The 24658-nt window shown below is 46.0% G+C and overlaps 1 protein-coding gene across 1 annotated transcript; it reads left to right on the forward strand.

The window, feature by feature from the left end:
- The first annotated feature begins 4109 nt into the window (after window positions 1-4109).
- On the forward strand, window positions 4110-24658 carry TEX33 (testis expressed 33). The gene is given in 5 exon segments (XM_021687628.1): window positions 4110-4131; window positions 8147-8589; window positions 10427-10571; window positions 24251-24361; window positions 24561-24658. Coding segments are annotated over 5 exon segments (819 nt in total).

The following is a 24658-nucleotide window of genomic DNA, read 5'->3' on the forward strand; positions in this document are numbered from 1 at the left end:
AGAGTTAATACTTTCTCTGAACACGTGAGTCCTTATGAAGACAGACTAATCTAGATGTGAGAATACATATGAACTGCATTAGGTATCTCTTGCCGTGTAACAAATCACCCCAAAATTTAGTGGCTTTAAGAACATTTTATAAAATTAACTAATTTATTTTTGAGAGAGAAAGGCAGAGTGAGAGAGAGGATCCCAAGTATGCTCCACACTCAGTGTGAAGCCTGATGTGGGTCTCAATCTCACAACCCTGAGATCATGACCTGAGCCAAAAATCAAGAATTGGATGCTTAACCGACTGCCACCCAGGTGCCCCTAAGAAGATTTTTTATCTCACAGTTTCTTTGGGTCAGAAATACAGATAGCTCCAATGGATCCCAAGTCTCAGGGTCTTCCACAGACTATAATCAAAGTTCAACTAGAGAAGGACCCCTTTCCAGGGCCACCCATATGGTACGACTCAATTCCTCGTGGATTGTTGAACTGAGAGTCTCAGTTACTCATGAGCTGTTGGCCAGGAGCCTCCCTCAGATCCTTGAGGCAGGCTTCTCCAGAGGGCAGCTCATGACATGGACCCTTGTTCTATCAGAGTGAGTGAGCCAAGGAGAGCCTGAGAGAGCATAAACAAGACAGAGTCACAATCTTCTATATTCAATCTTCAATAACCCTGGAAGTAGCATCCCATCACATATTCTATTGATTAGAAGCAAGTCAACAGGTCCAGCCCAGAGTCAAGGGGAGGGATTATACAAAGGTGTGAATAGCAAGGAACAGGATCATTGTGAGCCATATCAACTGCCCACCTCACTTCCCCCTCTAGGCCCTGATAATATACATCCCTTCCATATGCAAAATGCATTCATTTCTGCCTAAGATCTCCAAAGGGTTCATTCCATTACAGCATCAGCTCTAAATCTAGAACCTGGTTCTACGAATCAGGCCCAGGTGTGGATGAGACTCCTTGGGTGTGGTTTCTTGAGCTCAGTCACTCCCCAGCAGTAGGTCTTATGAAACTAAACTACCTGTTCTGAAACTAAGCTACTTGTTCTGAACACACCCACCACGAAATGGTGTGGCAGCCCCAGGAAAAGAATGATAGACATCTCTATTAAAAAATGAGGACACTGGAGATACAAAGGAGTCACTGGCCCATAGCAGTTCTGAAATCCAGCCAAGGAAATGTTGAACTTTTCCTGATTGGGTTTCAAGGCCTGGAAGTAATTCTCCATGGTTCTCAGCTCTGCCCAACAGGTACTCTCTTCCACTCTCTATCCTTTTTAAAAAATAAATAAATAAAAGAGAGCATGTGTGTATGCTGAACAGTTTTGTCAGACTGTTCTACCAGTAGAATTTGAGAGTCCACTAATGTCTCCCTTTTTTTTTTTTTTTTGGTCCCATTTTGTACTGTCTCTGCCCCCTTTATTGCAAGCTGGTAGTGCTTTTGCTGATATGGTTTTCTCAATAACTGAAGCCCACAGGGGCTCGGACTGCTAGACAATAGCTACGCTCCTCCCTCCTGAGGTTCCTGCAGAGAGACAGCACCCGTAAGCTTCCTAGAGGCCCTATTACCCCACTGGGGGTCTGTGAGATTCATCCTTATCTCTTTAAAGGGTCATTTGTGTGACGGAATAATATGCTCTGAGCTTTTCATCTTTATAAGCTTTTAACAAAATGTGGTATAGTCGCACCCTTGGTTACCTTTTCCTGACAGTGCTCTGGGCCATTTCTTAATTTTAGCATTTTTTGACACTTGGAGAAGATGAGAATTTCCAAAACTATTAAGTCCTGCCTCTTTTATGTTTAACGGTCCTTCCTTCAATGCTTCTTTCTTCTCTCACAATTCACTACAAGCAGCAGGAAGAAAGCAGGAAGCACCTTCTGTGCTTTGCTTGAGAATCTCCTTTGCTAGATCCCCTGGCTCATTAGTCACATGTTTCTTTCCACATAATTGTCAATGACAGTGTCACCAAGTTTCTGTCACTACATAACAAGGACACGTCTTCTTCCAGGTTCTAAAAACATGTTCCTCACGTCCTTGTGCTTGCAGTGACAGCATCCTCCAAGTCCACATTTCTACTCATTATCTGTTTAAGGCAATTTAAGCCTTTTCTATCATGTTCTTCAAAACCCATGCACACTCCAACCACTGCTCAGTTCCAAAGCCACTCCCACATTTTTAGGTATTTGTTACAGCAGCAGCCCATTCTTGGTACCAAACTATATGTTAGTGAGCTTCTGCTGCATGACAAATGACCACAAAGCTTAGCAACTTAAAACTATGTGCTTAAAAAAAGTACAAATTTATTATCTCCCAGTTTCTCTGGGTCAGGATCCTGGGTGTAGCCCAGCTGGGTCCTCTGCCTCAGGGTTCCCCGCAAGCTGTAATTAATGTGTCAGCTGGGCTATGTTCTCATATGAAGGCTCAACTGGAGAAGGATCCACTCCCATGGTCATTTGGGTGGCAGGATTCATGCAGTTCCTCAAGGACTATTGGACCAAGGGTCTCCCTTCCTCATGAGCTGTTGGCTTCTCCATGGGGCAGCTCAAAACATGGCAGTTGCTTCCACCAGAGCAAACAAGCCAAGAAGAGCCAGAGAAAGAGTGTGAATAAGACAGAAGTCATTAATCTAATCTCAAAATGACATCCTCCCATTTTCATCATATTCTTTTGATCAAAAGCAAGCTGCTAAGTCCAGCCCACAGTCAGGGGGTTGGGGTGGGGGGCTAATGCTGTGTATGGATACCGGGGCGGGTATTCCGTTGAGCTCAGTCCCTCCCCAGCAGTAGGTCTTATGAAATTAGGGATCACGGGGAGTCAGTCCATCAGAAGCTGCACGATCACACAGTTATCACCACACGATTATTAAGTGTCAACATTAATAGGGTGTTTTGCTTTGTGATTTCTTCAAAAGAAAATTGATCTTTTTAAAAAATTTTATTTATTTGAGAGAGAGCACGAGTGGGAGGAGAATCAGAAGGAGAGGAAGAAGCAGACTCCCCGCTGAGCAGGGAGCCCGAACCAGGCCTCCATCCCAGGACCCTGAAATCACGACCTGAGCCGAAGTCAGAGGTTTTACCAACTGAGATACCCAGGCGACCCTAAAATTAATCTGGTTCTTAATCTGCTCTGAGCTTACCAGCAGACCAGCTTGCTGGGTGACCTAGCACAAATCACTCCCCCTCTCTGGGCCTCAGTTTCTTTATCTATAAAATGAAGAGATTGGATTAGTTGATCCCAAAGATCCCTTCCAGCTCTAACCTGCTACTTTTTTGCTTTCCTTATTACAAAGCTACTTCCTGCTTAGGCTAGGTACTAAACATTCACTGTATACAAGAAATTGTTTTACTTTTTCATATTACAAGATTCACAAAAATCTTAAAGACACTGCAATAAAATCAGGTATTAGGAATAAGAAGAAGATCACTAGGAAAAGGAACACAAACCCGAAAGCCACAGGGGCTATTGTAGACGCCAGGGCTGCTCTGAATTGGCCCGAAGGCCTGTTCTGTGGAGCAGAGACTGAGGTCACAGCTGCGAGGCTCCTGCTCTCAGCTCTCCTATGATGGCCAAGCCGGTTCCTTTCCCTTGAGCTTGAATGGCCAGCTATTAAAAGGGACACAGTCCTACTTGCAGGGAGGCAAAGAGTCACCAGGATAGGGGGCTTGGGGCAAGGCCTCCCACAGCCAGGGGCCTGCTGGGGAATCCCAGGGGAGCATTGAGCGCTGCAGATAGGGGAGAAGGTGGAAGGAAGAGGGTGCAAAGGGCAAGAGGAGCTCAGGGCCCCCAGGCTGTTTGAGAAAGTTCTTTGAGGCACTGGTATTGGAAGTGACCTGGGCTTTCCAGAGAGGGCAGAGTCTGCAGGGGTCCAGGAGGCAGGCCGGGGGGGATGGGTGATGGCGACAGCATGGGGGAAGGGGCTTGCTGAGTACCAGAGAGGACTGGAAACAGCATGGAGGGACCTCTGGTCAGGGGCTGGGCAGATGGCTGCAAGCCTCCCTGTTTAGCTCTCTGCTCATCCTTTTCTGCAGAGACTGTGTCATCTGGGATGACCAAATGTGTTTCTTTGTCTACAGGACTAAGATTGGAATAACCTATCCCAGAGCAAGAGTCGATGGAGCTGGGCCACTGAGCAGGTAGGACAGGCTGACCAGGGACATGCTGAGCCCATTCAGGGCTTCTGGACGGGTGCCCTGCAGGCAGCAGGGAACAGCCCCTTCTCCTCCTCCCTCGGTCTCACCTGGGCCTCCAGACCCACTGTGGGGCCCTGACTTCCTCCGCATTCTATTTGAAGATAGAAATCAAAGGGAGGGGAATATTGCTGGGCCCGTCCCCTCTGTCCAACCAGGGACTGCAGCCCCACTGCAGTTCCCCTCTGCGGGGATCAGTGGGGAAGTGTGCACCCAGAGGGCAGGGCTGAGGGAGACCCCCGCGGGGGCCAGGGCTGGTCAAGGGGGTGGAAGGTACATGTAGGTCCTGAGTAAGCCCAGCCCAGGGAGTGGTGTGGCCCAAGGAGGGGTGAAGGGAGTGTTCCAGGAACAGGGAACAGTATGGGCAAAAGTCTGGAAGTGAGAGGCCTGGTGCTTTGGTGGAGCCCAGGGAAGTCAATATGGCTGGAAGGCTGGAGAGGCAGGTGGGGGAGAAGCCCAGGCTGGGTCCTGGGCCTGATCCCCGACGTGGGGGCTCTGCTTTCAATGCAGGGGTGACGGGGTCAGGTCAGCTCTGACAGGGGCCCCACGGTGAGTGGCCATCCAGTGAGACTCGGCTGCTGGAAGCTCTCTCCAACAACCTAAGCACCCAGGCCTTGTTAAACACTCGGATTCCAGCCTCTTCCAGGGAGGTTCTGATGCAGGCCCAATGCAGGGAGGGGCCCAAGAATCTGCAAATGTCATGAGTGGGGAAGTGGGGCGGGGGGGAATTCTGATAAAGGGCCAAGCCGGGAAAACTGACCACGGACCATTTGTCTCATGACACTAGCAAGCGAAGCTGGATTCACTCTGCCCTTTTTACGGCAGAAGGGATGGGGCAGAGTTGCAGTGAGGCTCCTCGGCTGCCAACAATCACTCATTCGTTCAACAAACACTGAGCTCCGAGAGGACAGGCGTTGGCCTTTTAGTTCCCTGTTGTGTCCCCAGTGCCTGGACCTGACACAGGGCTCCCTCAGTGCGTGAATTGGGTCAATATCGGCTCTCTGAGCCAGGGCCCGGCCAGTGAAGCGCTCATCACCCCAGAGGGCGGGCAGGGGGCTCAGGCAATTCTGCTATAACATGCTCATAGATGAGGCAGGCGGGAGCGCGGCCTGGGAGAAACGGGGGAGCTCTGCTCCTAGAGTCCTGAGCCCTGCATCCTGTGGGACTCCAGGTGGAGCCCCTCCCTGTGCTGGGAGCAGGAGGAGGGGCCATGGCTGAGCAGGTGGATGCTGAGTGTGCTGCTTCCACTCTATTGAGCAGGGTGCCCTCCCTACCTTGGAAACCTCGGTTGTCCCCAGAGGCGTCCGTTGACTTGGCTGCCTGCTTGCTGGGGCAGAACCAGGACTGGAGGGAGGGGAGGCCTTCTGGTCTCAGGGAACAGATTTTCCCTCTGCCTTTTGTGTAGATGACAAAGGAGCAAGAATGAAAGAGTATCTGATTTCACTGGTGGCAGGGAGGGAGGAGGGAAGGAAAGGAGGAGGCAGGCGGGCTTGGACATCAGCTTTCTCTGTCTCCACTGCCCAGGGGAAGGGTCTGCCATTCTTCGTGGGTGGGCAAGAGGGGTTTTTCACAGAGCACCACCACCCCTTGGTGACAGCACAGCAGGGTCCGGTGAGAGCGAAATAAAACCCCCAATGGCCTCCAAAACCCGCTGCTTTCTAGCAGCCTTCTCTGAAAAGCAAGCCTAGAACAATCCGAATGACCACAAGTGGGGCCGCTACTAAATCCTGCCGGGTTTGAAAGGGAAGTGGGGTCTGTGTCTGCTGCCATAACTCAATCCTCAAGGCCCAGTGGTACTTTTTTTAACAGCAAGTTACAAAGCAATACATATAATCCAATCTCATTTAGAAACAAAAGCAAAGCATTACTATGAATCCTTCAAGAGGGCTGGAGGAGCCATCTAGAATATTTTGGAGGGCAGCTCACCAGATGTGTTTACAGCTGTCACCTGGGATTGAAGATTGGGGGGCAGGGGGCGAGGTCAAGGCTGTGTGTGTGTGGTGGTGGGGGGATGGGGTGGGCAAATGGCTCCTCTTCTGTATTTTGCACAGAAAATACAAGAAAGAATAAGGTAAGGAAGAATTTATACACCACCTGGGTATTATCATGTGTGACATGTTATATAAATTGTGTTAGGTCACGATCAGGTTGGTTGTCAGATACACTGTTATTTATGTGACTTACCCGCCACTTCTTAAGAAAGAGGAAACCCTGCTGGTTAGATCAAGGGTCACCAACTGCCAGATGCAGCCTGATGTCAGCGGTATGACCATGAAAAGAAATGACGTGTTACACGGACGAGGCACAGGGTTCCTCTGGGTCTGCTGGCCCCGCCGCCCCCTACTCCCCGGGCTGGCTGACGGCCTCCACCCACAGCTCCGATGCACCGGGCTTGTCTGGTGGGCACTGAGGGAGGTCCAGGATCAACTCACCCGTGGACCCGCCCCAGGGAGACTGCCACCTCCCATCTTGGAGGGAAAATGAGAAGGTTTGTAGCCATAGTGACGGAGAAAGGGAAAACCCAGGGTTGTGAGAGAGGTGTGGAGCCTGCGGCCAGGCCAGCGTGGGGTGGGTGTCAGGGAGGACTTCCCGGTAAGATGACATGTGAAGGAGCTGAAGGTAGGATTTTCTCAGGAAGAAGGAGGCGCAGGCCCTCAGGTAGCAGAACCAGCCTGGGCAGACACTGGGAGGTGGGACGGCACAGGACATGGCTGAGAGAGAAGGCCTAGCTGGTTTGGTGGGAGCCAGGGTTGGGCGAAGAGAGGGAGGAGGCTTGCAGGCTGGGAGCAGGGGCCCCCTGGGACTGGGAGTCAGGGCCAGAAGGGGAAGGGACCTGTGGGGGTGTGAGAGCCGGGAAGTGGCTGGGGTGACAGCACCTGAATAGTGACAATAGCAGAGGGAAGTGGGGGTTGGGCAGCAGCTCCGAATGGGGAGCAAAGCCCTGGCCATCCAGCTCTGTGACTTGGCCAAGCCAATGATGCCCTCTGGCAGGTCCCACGGCTGCTGGTTTTCTTCACTGGTTCGCTGGAGGGTTCAAAGAGGGGAAGGGAACTAATCAAATGGAGCTAGGTTCACTAAAGCACAGAGACATCAAGGTCCCACAGCTAGACCTCAAGGCTGGAGAGTCTGGGGCTGCCACTCCTATTGTCAAGAACAATGTGGGGTGATCCCATTTGGTGGGAGGCTTGGCAGACTGAACCACCTGCTTCCTCTGTCTCTCCTGATTTCTCCCCTGTGCTTCTGGCTCCTGTGACTTCTCTCTGTCCCCATCCCTTTGATGCAGGCTGGCTGGATCTGAGGACTCACAGAGGGGTCCCGCAGCACCAGCCAAGACGGTCTTTGGCTTCACACAGGATAGAAATCAAATGCGTGCCGAGAGGAAGTGAGAGCAGTTTACTGAAGACAGAGAGAGAGTGCAGATACAGAGTGTCTGGGAGCCTCAGAAGGGAAAGGACAGTGAGTCTCGTCTTTGCACGGGGCCTGGGGTTTGTATTGAGGATGGTGGTGGTCCAGTGCCCTGTCTTCTCAGGCATCCAGGAACAAAGATGCGTGTTTAGGTGTCCCCATAAGTCACTTACACCCTGGAGCCAGGGGTCTTGGTGAGTCGGCGGTCTTGGAAAATGTTCATGTCACTCCTTAGGTACTGTCTATTGTTCCGGAAGACTCCAAAAAAATCATTAAATCCTTGACCTTTATGAGGACTGTCTGTTCTGTAAGGCGTGTGTGAGGCAGGGGTGCAGGTCCCAACAAAAGTAGAGGCAGCAAAAGGGGCAGAGAAAGCAGTTTCTCGTGGGGTCCCTTCAGTTTCCCTTACCTTCTTTTGCTGCTCTGAGGCTCTGGGGCTCTGTGTCTTTCTCTTTCCCCCCTCCCCACTCCCATCGCTGTCTCCCTTCCCACCCCACTCTGCACTCATCTATTTCCCTCCCTCCTTCCCTCCCTCTCTGCCTTTCTCCCTGCTCAGGCACAACGACTTTGCCCAGGGCCCATCTGAACAGCAAGGAAGACCAGCAGGACACGAACCCCTGGAGAACTGCCCCCAGCCCTTTGGACACCTCCAAGTTCAAGTACGAGGCCCCAGTCTCCCCACAGCAGACTCTGTACCGGGGAGGCCGCCGCCTAAGGCAGGTCCACCTGGAGGAGGTCAGGACTCCACCCCCATCGGTCATCAGCAGCGACCGTCTGTGCCCGGGGATGGACCCCCAGCGTGGGTCCCCGAGGAAGGGAGGCTACAGACCCTCCTCGAGGGAGAGCAGGGCTTCTTTCCGAGAGGGGGCTCAGCTGAACCAGGGGCTGAAGGAAGGCCCCAACACAGGAGCCCAGGGCCAGAGGAGCAGCATCATTCCTGACAACATTCGTCACAAGTTTGGGAGCAACGTGGTGGACGAGCTGGTCTCTGAGGAGCAGGTATCCGAGCGGGCACAGGAGGCCAAGGGTGGCGGAAGCGTTATGCATGGAGACTTACGAGGACCCCCAAGGAGCCTGCTCTTGAGCACAGAGTCCCTACAGTAATATCATTCGAGAGGAATGTTGACTATGCCAGGCAGAGCCCAATTTAAAGTCTTCACATAAAACAATTCATTTGATCTTCCCAGGGAGGAAGGTACTATATCCTACGGATAAGGAGCCCAAGGCTTAGAGGGGTTCAGTAAACTAACCAAACTCACCCAGGTCTATGGGATAAGGATCCAAGCTGGGCCAACATATTCTGGGGGCCTGGCCCTTACTGACTTTTCAGTTATAAGGCTGGTGTTGGATTAGATGCTTTTAACTTGAACAAGTCTCCTAAAGGAGACAGCATTGACTGGGAATCAGAAGACTTGGGTTTGATTCTGGCTCTGCCCCCTGAATGCTGGGTGACTTTGGATAAGTCACTTCCCCTCTCTGGGCTCTAGTCTCTATCTCTGTAAAGTGAGGCAGTTGGACTAGATCAGGCTGACAAATGGCATTCATACCCCAACTCTCCTAGACTGCATTCATGGCAGACATCACTAGTCGATGCTGGCACCTTTCCCCCACCTGATACACTATTCCAGAGAATCACTACCGATCAACTGAAAGTTGAGATAAAACTGCTGTTTCTGGTCAAATGCTAGGAGTTCTTCCTGCTCTGGAGTTTTGAGACATAGGTTAAAGCCATCACCTCAACCCCCACAGCGACTACGTTGTGCGGTAGGCCAGGCCTGACTTATGGCTTCTTTTCGAACATATAGTACAACAGAGGATCAGAGAGGTGATGTGATCTGCTCGGGGTCACACTGAGCAGGTGGAATTCCCAGGATCACAAAGGGCTGGGTCCCCCTCTACTTTGTCATCTTTAGGTATGGTGACCACCACACCTGAGGAGCAGGTATCCGAGCGGGCACAGGAGGTCTGCTAGTCTGGGAGGTCACAATCCTAGATGTCCTGTCCTACTTGGAAGATCTTATCCCAGTTTGAGGCTGGCTCTATGGTCACTATCTCTCACTGCCCCTCTCAGCCTTGGAAGCTGTCATTTCTCTCTGGCCATCATTATCCTGGGTTTGAATCAGGAGATCTGGTTTTTCTATCTAACTTTGACACATCACAGATGTCACTGAGCTCGTGATTATCAGAGCTGGAAGCTACTTCAAAGACCATCCAGTTCTGCCCCAACCCCATTTCACAAGTAGGGAAACTGAGGCCCAGAGAAGACCAGAGACTTGCCCAATGTCAGCAGATGGGTTATGGCAGAACTGGGACTCAAACACCAGTTTCCTGGCTCCTAGGCCTGGGCTCAGCCACTCTGAGCCTTCCAGGTCCCTCGCTGGTACAGGAAGGAGTTGGCCCCCGTGAAATCTAAGGAGCCACCCAGAGATGATGTGGGGGATGCCTCTGTTCTAGAGGCAAGTGGGGCTCTGCGGTTTATCAGCTGTGGCGACCGGGTGAGTCTTGCCCTGAGGCCCAGCTTCCTCATTTATAAAATGGCAGGAGTAATGTTAGCTTATGAAGATCTCTTCTGATGATAAACAGTAGGTGCTCAAAGCAGGGAGGAGGTTCTATGATCATTACCATCACTTGTGCCCGTCTGGGAGGTGGGGTGGTGTGAGGAATGGAGGGCCTTCAGCTCTCCCGGCTCCCAGCCCTGGGCCTGGTTGAAGGCTGCAGGGTAGGGGTGGGGTAGAGGGTGGCAAGGTCAGGCGAGAGGGAGGAGGGACTGGAGGGGAGATAGAGGGCTGACCCTGCTTCTCTATCCTTTGTCTCTTCTCCCTTGCTCACTGCGCAGGCTCGAAGGGCCATCGGTGAGGTCTCTGAGGGCCAGAAGAGGGCAAACTCATGGCCCAGCAGGACCCAGAGTCCCGTGAAAATCACCTCCATCTTCTCAGACTACTATGATTTGGGCTACAACATGCGATCAAACTTGTTTCAAGGTCAGGCTAAAGGGCAAGGGTGAGGGCTGTCAGCACCTGTGGATCCCAAGCCACAGGTGTACCCGTCCTGTACCCCTAGGGGGTCTGAGACCCAGAACACATTCCTGGGGACACGGGACACTCATTGCGTGGCCACCAAGGGCCCTCTCTGGGCCAGGCTCTGTGCCTTGCGCTGGGAATATCCAGGCCCCCGGCAAATGTGTTCTCACCGTGCAGATGATCCATCCTAGTTGGCAAATAGCTCCTCACTCCCTCGGGGACCTCTGGTGTCCTAGTCTGCCAGAGGGAGGCCTGGGCACCCCTGGCTGGCCTGGGCACCTCTGGTCACAGCGACAATGTCAGGCTTCCTAGGTTCAAAGCTCAGCTCTGCCACTTCCTGGGTGTGGCCTCAGGCGGGATCCTTCACCTCTCTGGGCCTCGGTCACCTTCTTGGCACCATGGGGATAATAATGATGACGTGGCCCTCACTGGGTCATTGACAGGGCTCTGAAATACCACTTGAAGGTTCTTGGCCTGGGGCTGGAAACGAGTAGCTGGCAGGCCATTGTTTTTCCTTCCCAGAGCTGTGGTGGCACCATCTGGGGAGAAGGGTGGGTTGGAGGTTCGGACAGCAGTGTGCAGTGTTTCCTGAGGACCAGCCGTAGTCCTGTTTGTTTGGGGTGAGAGCTATTAGCTCCATTTCAGGGACTCACTGGAAACAGTTTGCCTAAGATCTCTCAATAGCAGGAGGTGGATCAGAGCTCAAATCCACGTTTTTCTCCTGCCTCCAAAGCCCCAGAGTCTTTCCTCGGCTTTGGGTCACCTCCCTACCTATGACCCCGTTCCCAAAGTGGTTTAATGGCCTGCTCAGCTGGGGGTCCACAGCCTGCCCGCAGGGGCCTCTCTCGGCCCCCACGTTCAAGTTTTGCCTCATTGCCAAACATGACATCCTTCTGGTCCTCTTCTTTCTTCCCTCCGTCCTGCCAGGCCCTCTCCCGTGCCCCCAGGGCCTGGCGGACCTCCTCACCGGGCTCAGATCCCCGTCACCCAAGGAACCAGACAGCCACGGGAAGCCTTTCTGGCTCTTTCTTTGAGCCTGGAGAAGGGGTGGTGCTGGAGGAGGGAGAGAGAAGACAGCTCAGATTGTCTTCTGTTCTGGGCCTCAGAGTTCCTGCCTTCCATTTGTCTCCGTAATAATTATCACCCGAGGGTGCGCACAACCTTATACGGTAACGTCTACCCAGACATAAAACAATTGTCTAAAAGACATCTGTGCATGTTTCGCCAGCCTGAGAAACAACCTTGGCAGCTGTGCGAGGGGTGGTGCTGGAACCAGCACAAACCAGCTTGTACCTACCCGCTCAACAAGAGTCAGTTGTTCTATTTTCCCTAACTGGCATCGCATTGCTATCTTACGGTGAGCCGCGGTAGTATTTATACTCCAGACATTGGCAAGCACCGTAAATTCGGGCTTCATTCAGCCTTGGCACCAGTGGGCTTCACCTCTTCTTCGCTCTTGTTTCTACCCACCGCATCAGCCTTGCCCTTGCTGATCCAGGTTGTGGCTGAACCAGAGCAAGGGAGAGGAACTCAGACAGGAGATGGGCTCGGTGGGGAAGGCCGCCAGAAAATCTTTTCCCCTGGGGGGGTCGCGAAGCCAGGGGAGGGTCTCAAGCAGGAGAATGGTATTGTTGGTTAAAAGACCATTCTCGTTGTCGTTGAGAATAGTTGCAGGGGAGCTGGGGTGGAAACGGGGAGACCAGTGAGGAGTCGACTGCAAAATATCTCCCAGGTAGGAGAGATGATGGTGGCTTGTCTAGGGAGCAGGGCTGGGGCCCTGCACAACTCTGGAGGTACCACTGTACAGTATGGTAGGATTCTGGGTATTTGTGTAAGCTGGAGCCGCAGAATATGCTAATAAATGGACCTGGGGTGTATGAGAGAGGAATTAAGATTGATTTCAAAGCTTCTGACCTGAAAGCCTGGGAGGACAGAGTTCCTATTTCCTCAGAGAGAAGGTTCCAGGAAGAGTGGGTTGAAGAAATCCTATCCCATGCTGAGTCATAAAGAAAATCTTTTATAGAGTCTTCTAAAATATTTAGTTTTGCTTTTCACAGTTAAGACTTTAATCCACCCGGAGTTGATTTCTGTTGTCAGTGAGAAGCAGGGATTCCTGTTTAATTCCTCCTTTACGTGGATTACCAATTGTCTCAGAACCCTTTACTGGGTAGTTTCACCCCTGCCCCCAGGGACCCGCAGTGGTACCACTGGTGTCCACCAAGCTTCCAAGTGCGCAGGGGTCAGTTTCCAGGCTCTCCATTCTGCCCATTGGTTGACTATTATGCTTTTAATGACCAAGTATGAGAGGTAGTCTGGTATCTGGTTGGGCAGATATCAGCCTGCTTCTCCACAACCACCACCAGCTAAGGTTTGGCTATTTGAGGTCCCTGCCTCTTCCATAGAGATTTCAGACCCACCTTGTCAATTTCTACAACAAAACAAAAACCCTGTTGAGATTTTAATTGGAAGTATGTTGAATCTACAGCTCAAATTAGGGGCAACGGTCAGCTTTATGATAAGGAATTTTCCAATCCATGAATATGATAGGCAGGTCCATTAATTTAAATCTTCTTTCAGTATCTGTAAATTACATTTTATAATTTTTTTCTATAAGGACTATGCAGTTTTCTTAGGTTTCTTTTTTTAATTTTTATTTAAATTTTAGTTAACATATAATGCAATATCGGTTTCAGGAGTAGAATTCAGTGAATCATCACTTACATACAACACTAGTGCTCATCACAACAAGTACCCTCTTTAATACCCATCACCCATCTAATCCAACCCCCACCCTCCTCCCTCCATCAATCCTCAGTCTGTTCTCAATCATTAAGAGTCTCTTTCCCCCTCTCCTTTTTTCCCCCCTTTCCATATGTTCATCTGTTTTGTTTCTTAAATTCCACACATGAGTGAATATGGTATTTGTCTTTCTCTGACTGACTTATTTTGCTTAGCGTAATACACTCTAGCTCCATCCAAATCATTGCAAATGGGAGGATTTCATTCTTTTTGATGGCTGAGTAATATTTCATTAAATATATACACCACATCTCCTTTACCCATTCATCAGTCAATGGACATTTGGGCTCCCCCCATAATTTGGCTATTGTTGATAACACTGCTATAAACATCAGGTGCATGTACCCCTTCAAATCTGTATTTTTGTATCCTTTGGGTAAATACCTAAATAGTTAGGTTGTAGGGTAGTTCTATTATTAGTTTTTTGAGGAACCTCCGTACTGTTCTCCAGAATGCACCAGTTTGCATTCCCACCAACAGTGTAAGAGGATTCCTCTTTCTCCACATCCTCGCCAACACCTGTTGCTTCTTGTGATATCCCATCATGGTTTTGATTTGTATTCCCTGATGATGAGTGATGTTGAGCATCTTTTCATGTGTCTACTAACCATCTGATGTCTTCTTTAGAAAAGTGTCTATTCATGTCTTCTGCCCATTTCTTAACTGGGTTATTTGGTTTTGGGGTGTTGAGTTTGATAAGTTCTTGATGGATTTTGGGTACTAACCCTTTATCAGACATGTTGTTTGCAAGTATTTTCTCCCAATCCGTAGACTACCTTTTAGTCTTGTTGATTATTTCCGGCACTGTGCAAAAGTTTTTATCTTGATGGAAGTCCCAATAGTTCATTTTTGCTTTTGTTTCCATTGCCTCCAGTGATGTCTAGTAAGAGCTTGCTACAGCCAAGGTCAAAAAGGTTGTTGCCTGAATTTTCCTCTAGGATTTTGATGGTTTCCAGTCTCACATTTAGGTCTTTCATCCACTTTGAATTTACTTTTGTGTATAGTGTAAGTGGTCCAGCTTCATTCTTCTGCATGTTGCTGTCCAGTTTTCCCAACCCCATTTGTTGAAGAGACTGTCTTTTTTTCCATTGGATGTTCTTTCCTGCTTTGTTGAAGATTAGTTGACCATATAGTTTTAGGACTGTTTCTGGGTTCTCTATTCTGTTCCATTGGTCTATGTATCTGTTTTTGTGCCAGTACCATACTGTCTTGATGACTACAGCTTTGTAATAGAGGTTGAAATCCAGTATCTTGATACCTCCAGTTTTATTTTTCTTTTTCAGAATTGTTTTGGCTACTCAGTGTCTTTTGTGGTTCCATGCAAATTTTAGGATTGTTTGGTCTAGCTCTGTGAAAAATGCTGGTGGTATTTTGATAGGGATTTCATTAAATGTGTAGATTGCTTTGGGTAATATAGACATTTCAACAATGTTCTTCCAATCCGTGAGCATGGAATGCTTTTCCATTTCTCTGTGTCCTCTTCAATTTCTTTCATAACTGTTTTATAGTTTTCCGAGTACAGAGATCTTTTACCTCTTTAGTTAGGTTTATTCCTAGGTATCTTATTGTTTTTGGTGCAATGGCAAATAGGATCAATTCCTTGATTTCTTTTTCTGCTGCTTCATTATTGATATATAGAAGTGTAACAGATTTCTGCACATTGATTTATATGCTGTGACTTTGCTGAATTCATGTATTAGTTCTAGCAATTTTTCGGTGGAGTCCTTCTGGTTTTCTACACAGAGTATCGTGTTGTCTGCAAATAGTGAAAGTTTGACTTCTTCCTTGCCGATTTGGATGTCCTCTATTTCTTTTTGTTGTCTGATTGCTGAAGCTAAGACTTCCAGTACTATGTTAAATAGTAATGGTGAGAATGGATATCCTGCCTTGTTCCTGACTATAGGGGAAAGGCTCTCAGTTTTTCCCCATTGAGAATATTAGCTGTGGGTCTTTCATATATGGCCTTTATGGTGTTGAGGTATGTTCCATCTATGCCTACTTTGTTGAGCTGTTGAGGGTTTTTATCAAGAATGGATGCTGTATTTTGTCAAATGCTTTTTCTGGACCTGTTAACAGGATCATATGGTTCTTATCCTTTCTTTTATTAATGTGGTGTATCACATTGATTGATTTGTGAATATTGAATCAACCCTGCAGCCCAGGAATAAATCCCACTTGATCATGGTGAATAATTTTTTTAATGTCCTGTTGAATTTGATTTGCTAGTATTTTATTGAGAATTTTGCATCCATGTTCATCAGGGATATTGGCCTATAATTCTACTTTTTAGCGGGGTCTTTGTCTGGTTTTGGAATCAAGGTAATGCTGGCTTTGTAGAATGAGTTTGGAAGTTTTCTGTCCATTTCTATTTTTTGGAACAGTTTGAGAGTAGGTATTAACTCTTCTTTAAATGTCTGGTAGAATTCCCCTGGGAAGCTATCTGGCTCAGAACTTTTGTTTGTTGGGAGATTTTTGATTACTGATTCAATTTCTTTGCTGGTATAGGTCTGTTCAAATTTTCTATTTCTTCCTATTTCAGTTTTGGTAGTTTGTAAGTTTCTAGGATTTTTGTCCATTTCTTCCAGATTGCCCAGTTTTTTGGTGTATAATTTTTCATAGTATTCTCTTATAATTGTTCACATTGGTTGTGATCTTTCCTCTTTCATTCATGATTTTGTCTATTTGGGTCCTTTCTCTTTTCTTTTTGATGAGTCTGGCTTATCTGGTTTATCAACTTTATTAATTCTTTCAAAGAACCAGCTCCTAGTTTCATTGATCAGTTCTACTGGTTTTGTTGTTGTTGTTGTTGTTTCTATAGCTTTTATTTCTGCTCTAATCTTTATTATTTCCCTTCTTCTTCTGGTTTTAGGCTTTATTTGCTCTTCCTTTTCTAGCTTCTTTAGGTGTAAGGTTAGGTTGTATATTTGAGACTTTTCTTACTTCTTGAGGAAGGCCCGTATTGCAATATACTTCCCTCTTAGTGGGAAGTATACTTCCCTCTTAGGACTGCCTTTGCTGCATCCCAAAGGTTTTGGACTGTCGTGTTTTCATTTTCATTTGCTTCCATGTATTTTTTTTATTCCTTAATTTCTTAGTTAACCCATTCATTCTTTAGCAGGATATTCTTTAACCTCCATGTATTTGAAGTCTTTCCAATTTTTTTCTTGTGGTTGACTTCAAGTTTCATAGCTTTGTGGTCTGAAAATATGCATGGTATGATCTTAATCTTTTTGTACTTGTTGTGGGCTGATTGTGACCCAGTATGTGACCTATTCTGGAGAATGTTCCATGTGCACGCAGAAAAAAAAAAGAAAAAAAAGAATGTGTATTCTGCTGTTTTAGGATGTTTTAGGATAAAATGTTCTGAATATATCTATTAAGTCCATCTGGTCCAGTGTGTCATTCCTTGTTGATTTCCTGCTTAGATCATCTGTCCTTTGCTGTAAGTGGGGTTTAAAGTCTCCTACTATTATTGTATTATTATCAATGAGTTTCTTTATGTTTATTATTCATTGATCTATATATTTGTGTGCTCCCAAGTTTGGGGCATATTTACAATTGTTAAATCTTCTTGATGGATAGACCCCTTAATTATTATATAATGCCCTTCTTTATCTTTTGTTACAGTCTTTGTTTTAAAATCAGTTTGTGGGGCACCTGGGTGGCTCAGTTGGTTAAACATCTGACTCTTGGTTTCAGCTCAGGTCATGATCTAAGGGTCATGAGATCGACCCCCACGTTGGGCTCTGTGCTCAGTGTGGAGTCTGTTTAAGATTCTTTCCTTCCCTCCTGCTCGTGCTCTCTCTCTATAAAATAAATAAATAAATCTTTAAAAGAATAAAAAAATAAAGTCTAGTTTGTCTGATAAAAGTATGGCCACTCTGGCTTTCTTTTGACCTCCATTAGCATGATAAAAGGTTCACTTTCAATCTGCAAGTGTCTTTAGGTCCAAAAAGGGTCTCTTGTAAACAGCATGTAGATGGATCTTGTTTTTTGTTGTTGTTTTGTTGTTGTTGTTGTTTTTTTTATCCATTCTAATACCCTGTTTTTTGATTGGAACATTTAGTCCATTTACATTCGGAGCAACTATTGAAAGATATGAATTTAGTGCCATTGTGTTACCTGTAGAGTTGGGGTTTCTGGTGATGTTCTCTGGCCCTTTCTAGTTTTTGTTGCTTTTGGTCTTTTTTCTCCACTCAGAGTCCCCCTCAAAATTTCTTGCAGGTGGTTTAGTGGTCATGAGCTCCTTTAGTTTTTGTTTGTCTGGGAAACTCTTTATGTCTCCTTCTATTCTGAATGACAGTCTTGCTGGATAAAGAATTCTTGGCTGCATATTTTTCCCATTCAGTGCTTTGAATATATCCTACCAGTCTCTTCTGACCTGACAAGTTTCTGTGGACAGATCTGCTGTGAACCTGACCTGTCTTCCCTTGTAGGTTAAGGACTTTTTCCCTTAAAGTCCTTTCCTTAAAGCTGCTTTCAGGATTCTTCCCTTGTCTGTGTATTTTGCGAATTTGACTATGATATGCCTTGGTGACAGTCAGCTTTTGTTGAATTTTTTAAAAAATTTTATTATGTTATGTTAATCACCATACATTACATCATTAGTTTTTGATGTAGTGTTCCATGATTCATTGCGTATAACACCCAGTGTTCCATTCAATACGTGCCCTCTTCAATACCCATCACCAGGCTAACCCATCCCCCCATCCCCCTCCCCTCTAGAGCCCTCAGTTTGTTTCTCAGAGTCCATAGTCTCTCATGGTTTGTCTCCCCCTCCGATTTCCCCTGCTTCATTTTACCCCTCCTATTATCTTCTTCTTTTTTTTAAAACATATAATGTATTATTTGTTTCAGAGGTACAGGTCTGTGATTCAACAGTCTTACACAATTCACAGCACTCACCATAGCACATACCCTCTCCAATGTCTATAACCGAGCCACCCTATCCCTCCCACCCCCACCACTCCAGCAACCCTCAGTTTGTTTCCTGAGATTAAGAATTCCTCATATCAGTGAGATCACATGATACATGTCTTTCTCTGATTGACTTATTTCGCTCAGCATAATACCTTCCAGTTCCATCCATGTCGTTGCAAATGGCAAGATTTCATTCCTTTTGATGGCTGCATAATATTCCATGTATATATATATACCACATCTTCTTTATCCATTCATCTGTCGATGGACATCTTGGCTCTTTCCGTAGTTTGGCTATTGTGGACATTGCTGCTATAAACATCGGGGTGCAAGTACCCCTTTGGATCACTACATTTGTATCTTTGGGGTAAGCTTTTGTTGAATTTAATGGGAGTTCTCTGTTTCTTGGATTTTGATGTCTGTGTCCTTCCCTAGATTAGGGAAGTTTTCAGCTATAATTTGTTAGAATAAACCTTCTGCCCCTTTTTCTCTCTATCTTCTGCAACTCCTATGGTACGAATGTTATTACGTTTTTGTTTTTTTTTTAAAGATTTTATTTATTTGTCAGGGAGAGAGAGGGAGAGAGAGACAGAGAGCAAGCACAAGCAGGGGGAGTGGGAGAGGAAGAAGCAGGCTCCCCGAGTAGCAAGGAGGCCGATGCGGGACCCAATCCCAGGACCCTGGGCTCATGACCTGAGCCAAAGGCAGCCGCTTAACCGGCTGAGCCACTCAGGCACCCCTCGAATGTTATTACGTTTTAATTAGTCGCTGAGTTCCCTAAGTCTGCCTTCGTGGTCCATTACCTTTGTTTCCCTCTTCTTTTCAGCTTCATTATTTTCCATAATTTCATCTTCTATATCACTGATTCATTCTTCTGCTTCATCCATCCTCATTTTTATGGCATCCATTTGGGTTTGCATCTCGGTTATAGCATTTTTAACTTCAGCCTGACTAGATTTTAGTTCCTTTATCTCTGCAGTAGGGATTCTCTAGTCTTTTATGCTTTTTTCAAGCCCAGCTAGTATTCTTATAATCATTGTTTTAAATTCTGGTTCAGACATCTTACTTATATCTGCATTAAATCCCTGGCCATGAGTACTACTTCCTATTCTTTTTCTGGGGGAATGAATTTCTCCATCTTGTCATTTTGTCCAGAAAAGAAAAGAAGAAAGAAAGAAAGAAAAAAAAAAAACCAACAAAACAAAAAAGCAAAAAAACCCCTAGATCCTATGTGTGTTTTGGTCTGCTTGTTAAAAGAATCTAGATCCAAAAATAAAATAAAACAAAACAAAACAAAATAAAATAAAATAAATATATAACAATAAAAAATTTAAAAATAATAAGTTTAAAAAGAAATTAAAAATGAGAAAATAAATGAAAAAATAATAATTAAAAACAAAGAATAAAAGTAAAAAGGAAGCTAGTCCCCTTTTCCCTACAGCTGAAGCTTTCCAGCCCTTTATGATCAGTAGACTTGGTGTCAGCAAGTTGTTTGCGCCGTCTTCCGGTGGGAGGGGCCTGTTGTACTGACTCTCAGGCTTGTTGCAGTGGAAATGCGACTCTGGTGCACAGGGCTCAGTGTAAACAGTTCCAGTCTCCACTAGGTGGCGCTGTTTCGCTCCCTGAAGGCTTTCAGCGCTCAGGGTGGGATGGGATAAATATGGCCGCCCAGCTCTCCAGACCCGGAGATGAAAGTTTGCACCCCCATCCTTCAGGGAGCCCTCACAGAAGAGCAATCACTCTTGTCTCCCCAGTTTCCATCAGAACTCTGTGTTCTTCTTGCTTGTGTCTGAGCTGTTTTAGGTCAGGCATGTGATGGATTTCAAAACTCCACATTTTAGGGACTCCTGGGGAGCAAACCTGCGCTGATCTCCTGGGGGAGGGTCTCCACCGGCTTTTGCCATTTGCTGGCCCATCCCAGGAAAGCTGTCGCAGGACTGCCCAGCATTCAAAGTTTGTCGCGACACAGAGCAGAAAGCTGGCACCTAGACCGCTGCTCCCAGCTGGCTTCCCTGCTCTCATGCCTGGGAACAGGACAGCACGTAGACACTTCCTGTCTTCCTGTGACGCCAGGGATCCTCAGACCACCCTATCACTCCTGGGACTCTGCCCCACATCACCACCTGAGCACCTTTAAGCCAGGCACATGCCCCATGGTAGCGGACTTCTAAAAGTTCTGATTTTGCCCTCTGCTGCTTATAATACTTCGCGGTAGCCTCCTTAAGCAGCCTCCCTCCCCACCACAGTACCTTCAGCTTTGCCTCCCCCCAGTCAACTCTCTGCACCTCCTACCTTCCAAAAGATGGTCGCTTTCTACTTGCAGACTTGCACTTTTTGTTCTCTCAGACTTCTGATTGATTTAGGGTGTTCAGAATGATCTGATGACTATCTAGCTGTGTTTGAGGGACCAGACAAGCTTAGAGTCCCCCTACTCTGCCATCTTATCTCCTCTGTTAGGTTTCTTTAGAAGAACTTATCTTTTTTTTTTTTACTGCTTCTTACAAATGGTATCTTTTTTTAAATGACATTTTCTAACTTTGCTGCTTGTATACACAGATGCGGCTTTTACTTTTGCATATTAGTCTTTCTTTTGTCCTGAAGTCTTGCCCAGCTTACTTGCTAATTCCAAAATTGGTCTGTAGGTTCTTTGGGGCTTCTTCTTAACACTAATAATGGTTGCATTTATACACAACATATGACATGTGCCACCAGGCACGGCTCTAAGTATTTTAGACACTTCCAATTTTGGGTGCCACCATTCCCACTTACACACTGATGCTAGGAAATGTTAAATAACCTGCTTAAGGCCACACAGCTAGAAATGGTCAGAGTTGGGATTTGAGTTCTGGCAGCCTGGGGCTGAGTTCACATTATTATTATTATTACTATCATTTTTAAAGATTTATTTATTTATTTGGGGGGTGCAAGCAAAGGGAGAGGATCTTCAAGCGGACTATTTGCTGAGCACGAGCCGGACCCGGGGGCTTGATCTCATGACCCTGAGATCATGACCTGAGCTAAAACCAAGAGTCAGACACTTAACTGAATGAGCCACCCAGGCGCCCCCTGAGTTCACGTTATTAACCACTAGGCTCTTCCCACCTTTATACCATCTCTCCTGGCTGACTTGTCCAGGAGAAGAGTGCCTATAAGCAGGGAAAGCCACTAACCTCATTGATTCTAACATTTTACCATTACATATGACATTTTAAACAATTTTGAAGATATCTTTTATCAGATTAAGGAGAGCCCCTCTTATTCCTAGTTTGCACATTAATTTTTTAAAAATTATGAACAGGTCTTGAGTTGTGTTAAGTAAGTGTATCTTTTCCGATGATAGCAGATTTGTCAATTTCTCCTTGTAGCTTTGGCAATTTTGCTTTATCTATTTTGAGATTATTCTAATGCAGCAAGTTTAGAACTATACATCGCCTGAATGCATTGCAGTGGTTTTTATTTATCTCATATTTTTATCTCGCAATGCCCTTGCCTTACAGTCTTATTTGTCCGATATCAGTAAAATGCGACCAGATTGCTTTTGGTTAGTATGTGCTTGACATATCTTTTTCTATACTTCCATGTTTATCCTTTCTCTGTGTCCTTTTGTTTTACGTATGCTTTACATAATATATATTTGGAAAATATCTTCTGTAGTCTGATCATGTTTTTTTGCATCAATGGGGCTTAGTCTATTTATATTTACACTGATCCCTGATACATTTGGAATTATTCCTATGACTTTATTTTGTTTTTTCTGTTGGTGCTGCTTTTTTTCCTCCTTCCTTGTTTTGCATTTGAGTGAAGTTTCTTTTTTTCCAATTTGTGTCTTTAATCTCCCTATTTTTTAGTGGTTACCTTTCACATTTTTACACGCATAGCTAACACATTCGGAAGTTGAACAAGATATTTAGGCTTTCCTGAATAATATAAGGATGCTAACAGGCCTCAATTTTATTCTCTCTGCCCCCATCTCAGCTTACATGTTATTATTTTACCGAATTTTAATTCTACAGAAGCGAAGTAGTTTAAGCTGTGGATTCTGGGGACACAGGGTCTGGTTTGGGCCCTTGATCGTTAACTTACCTGCTGTGGGACTTTAGACAAGTGACTTAACCTCTCTGTGTTTCCGTGACTTCAACAGTAAGAGGGGGATAATAATCATACCTACTTCTCAGGGTTGTTGAGGAGATTCCATGAGTAAGCTCTATCAAGCTCTGAGAATGTGCTTGGCACATAGTAAATCTTCAAAGATGGTTAGAGATCATCATCATTATTTTACCCCATAAATTAAAACCCATGTATATTGTGTATAATTTATGTATATGCATATGTATTGATGTAAATACACATCAACGTATGGCCACTTCTAAGATTTCTTTGGTTCTGGTATTTCAAGTTTTACTTGGATGTACCTAGTTAAAGAATTCTTTTTACATATGCTGATTGGGAAACTGATTCTTGAGTCTGAGAATTCATATATTGCACCAATTCTGGAAAAATTCCCACTATGATTATCTTTTCAAATGCTACCTCTCCAGTTTCTCCAGTCTTACTTCAGAACTCCACTTACACATGTATCAGAACTTCATCTTAGCATTTTCATATTTTCCACATCTTTTCCCCTCTTGTATGCTGCATTCTAGTTAATGTCTTCTTCTTTTTTTCCTTAGCAGACTCCATGCCCAGTGTGTAGCCCAATGCAGGCCTTGAACTCATGACCCTGAGGCCAAGACCTGAGGTGAGATCAATAGTTGGATGCTTAACCAACTGAGCCACCCAGGTGCCCCCCCAGCTAATTTCTTTAGCTATATCAACTGGAAGTTGGCCATTTTTTCTTAGCTGCATCTCATCTGCTATTTTCCTTGTCCCCTGAATTTGCTTTTATTAAACATTCTGATGCCAATTTTCAAACTGAAAAGAAGAGAGAATAATTTAATGACTACTATGTTGCACTTGTAACCCAGCTTCAGCAATTAATCCATGGCCAATCTCATTTCATCTTTTCTCCCACCCATCCATCTGCCCACCCCGCATTATTTCAAAGCAAATCCCAGACATCTTATCATCCATTGAATTTATTTTTCAATTATTATAGGTTTTGTTTCTGAAATCCCATTTGCTTCTTTTACTAATCTGTTCTTTCTGGGTAATTTCTTATTCTTTACTGATGCTTTTATTCTCTTTTTCATGATTTCAAACATTAAATACACTTATTTTATATTCTGTAACGGATCATTTGAATCCTTGCTATCTTTTGGGATTTGGTCCTCTGATGTTTCTGCTGACTCTTGATCCTGATAACTTATTTGTGTGTGTGTGTATTTTAACTTCCACATAGAAATACATTTTCTTTTAATTTAAATTTTAGTTAACATACAATGCAATATAGAAATAAATTTTTTTAAAGATTTTATTTATTTATTTGAGAGAGAGAGAGACAGAGATAGCGAGAGAGCACGAGTGGGGAGGAGAGGGAGAAACAGGTTCCCCACTGAGCAGGGAGCCCAATGCAGGGCTCAATTCCAGGACCCTGAGATCATGACCCGAGCCGAAGGCAGACTCTTAACCGACTGAGCCACCCAGGTGCCCCTAGAAATAAATTTTCTGAAAACACAGATATTAATTGTCCCATGCCAGATGGTCCAACAAATTTCCAATAATGTAATCTTCCCAATCTTGCAAGAAAATTTTATTCCTTTGAATAGATAAAGAGACCAAAGCTCTGAGAGGTTAAATACTTGTCTGAGGCCACACTGTTCATAAATGCCAGAGTAGGTGTTTGAACCCAGGCCCGCTTCTCCACATCCCTGCCCTCCCACAGTCCACCATCCATAGGGAAACTGACACCCAGGTATGAATCCTTGAGTGCCTGACCTCCGTTGACTTGGGGCTTCTGGGGGTTTCTTCATGGGGTTCCACAGGAGCCCCCAAGGAGACGAAGAGCCTCATGAAGGCCTCCTACACCCCAGAGGTGATTGAGAAATCAGTGAGGGACATAGAGCACTGGCATGGCAGGAAGACGGACGATCTGGGTACGCGGGGTGCTGGGCTGTGGGAGGTGGGCGCTCCCTTACCCGGGCAGGGTGTGTTGGCCCCAAGGTGCAGAGGGAGACCAGAGCAGCAGGTAGAGCTCTGGGGTGGGCCTGGGAGAAGCATGGATCACCTCTGGGGCCCGGGCACTCCAGAAGTCCTCTGGGTGATCTGGGCTGGCTCCTTCCCTGCTCTCTGCAGGACGGTGGCACCAGAAAAATGCGATGAATATGAACTTACAGAAAGCATTGGATGAGAGATTTGGAGAAAAGAGCAAAAACAAGAGCTCAAAGTACTAG

The sequence above is a fragment of the Neomonachus schauinslandi genome, chromosome 5, assembly GCF_002201575.2.
Source record: "Neomonachus schauinslandi chromosome 5, ASM220157v2, whole genome shotgun sequence".
In the NCBI taxonomy this organism is placed as follows: Eukaryota; Metazoa; Chordata; class Mammalia; order Carnivora; family Phocidae; genus Neomonachus; species Neomonachus schauinslandi.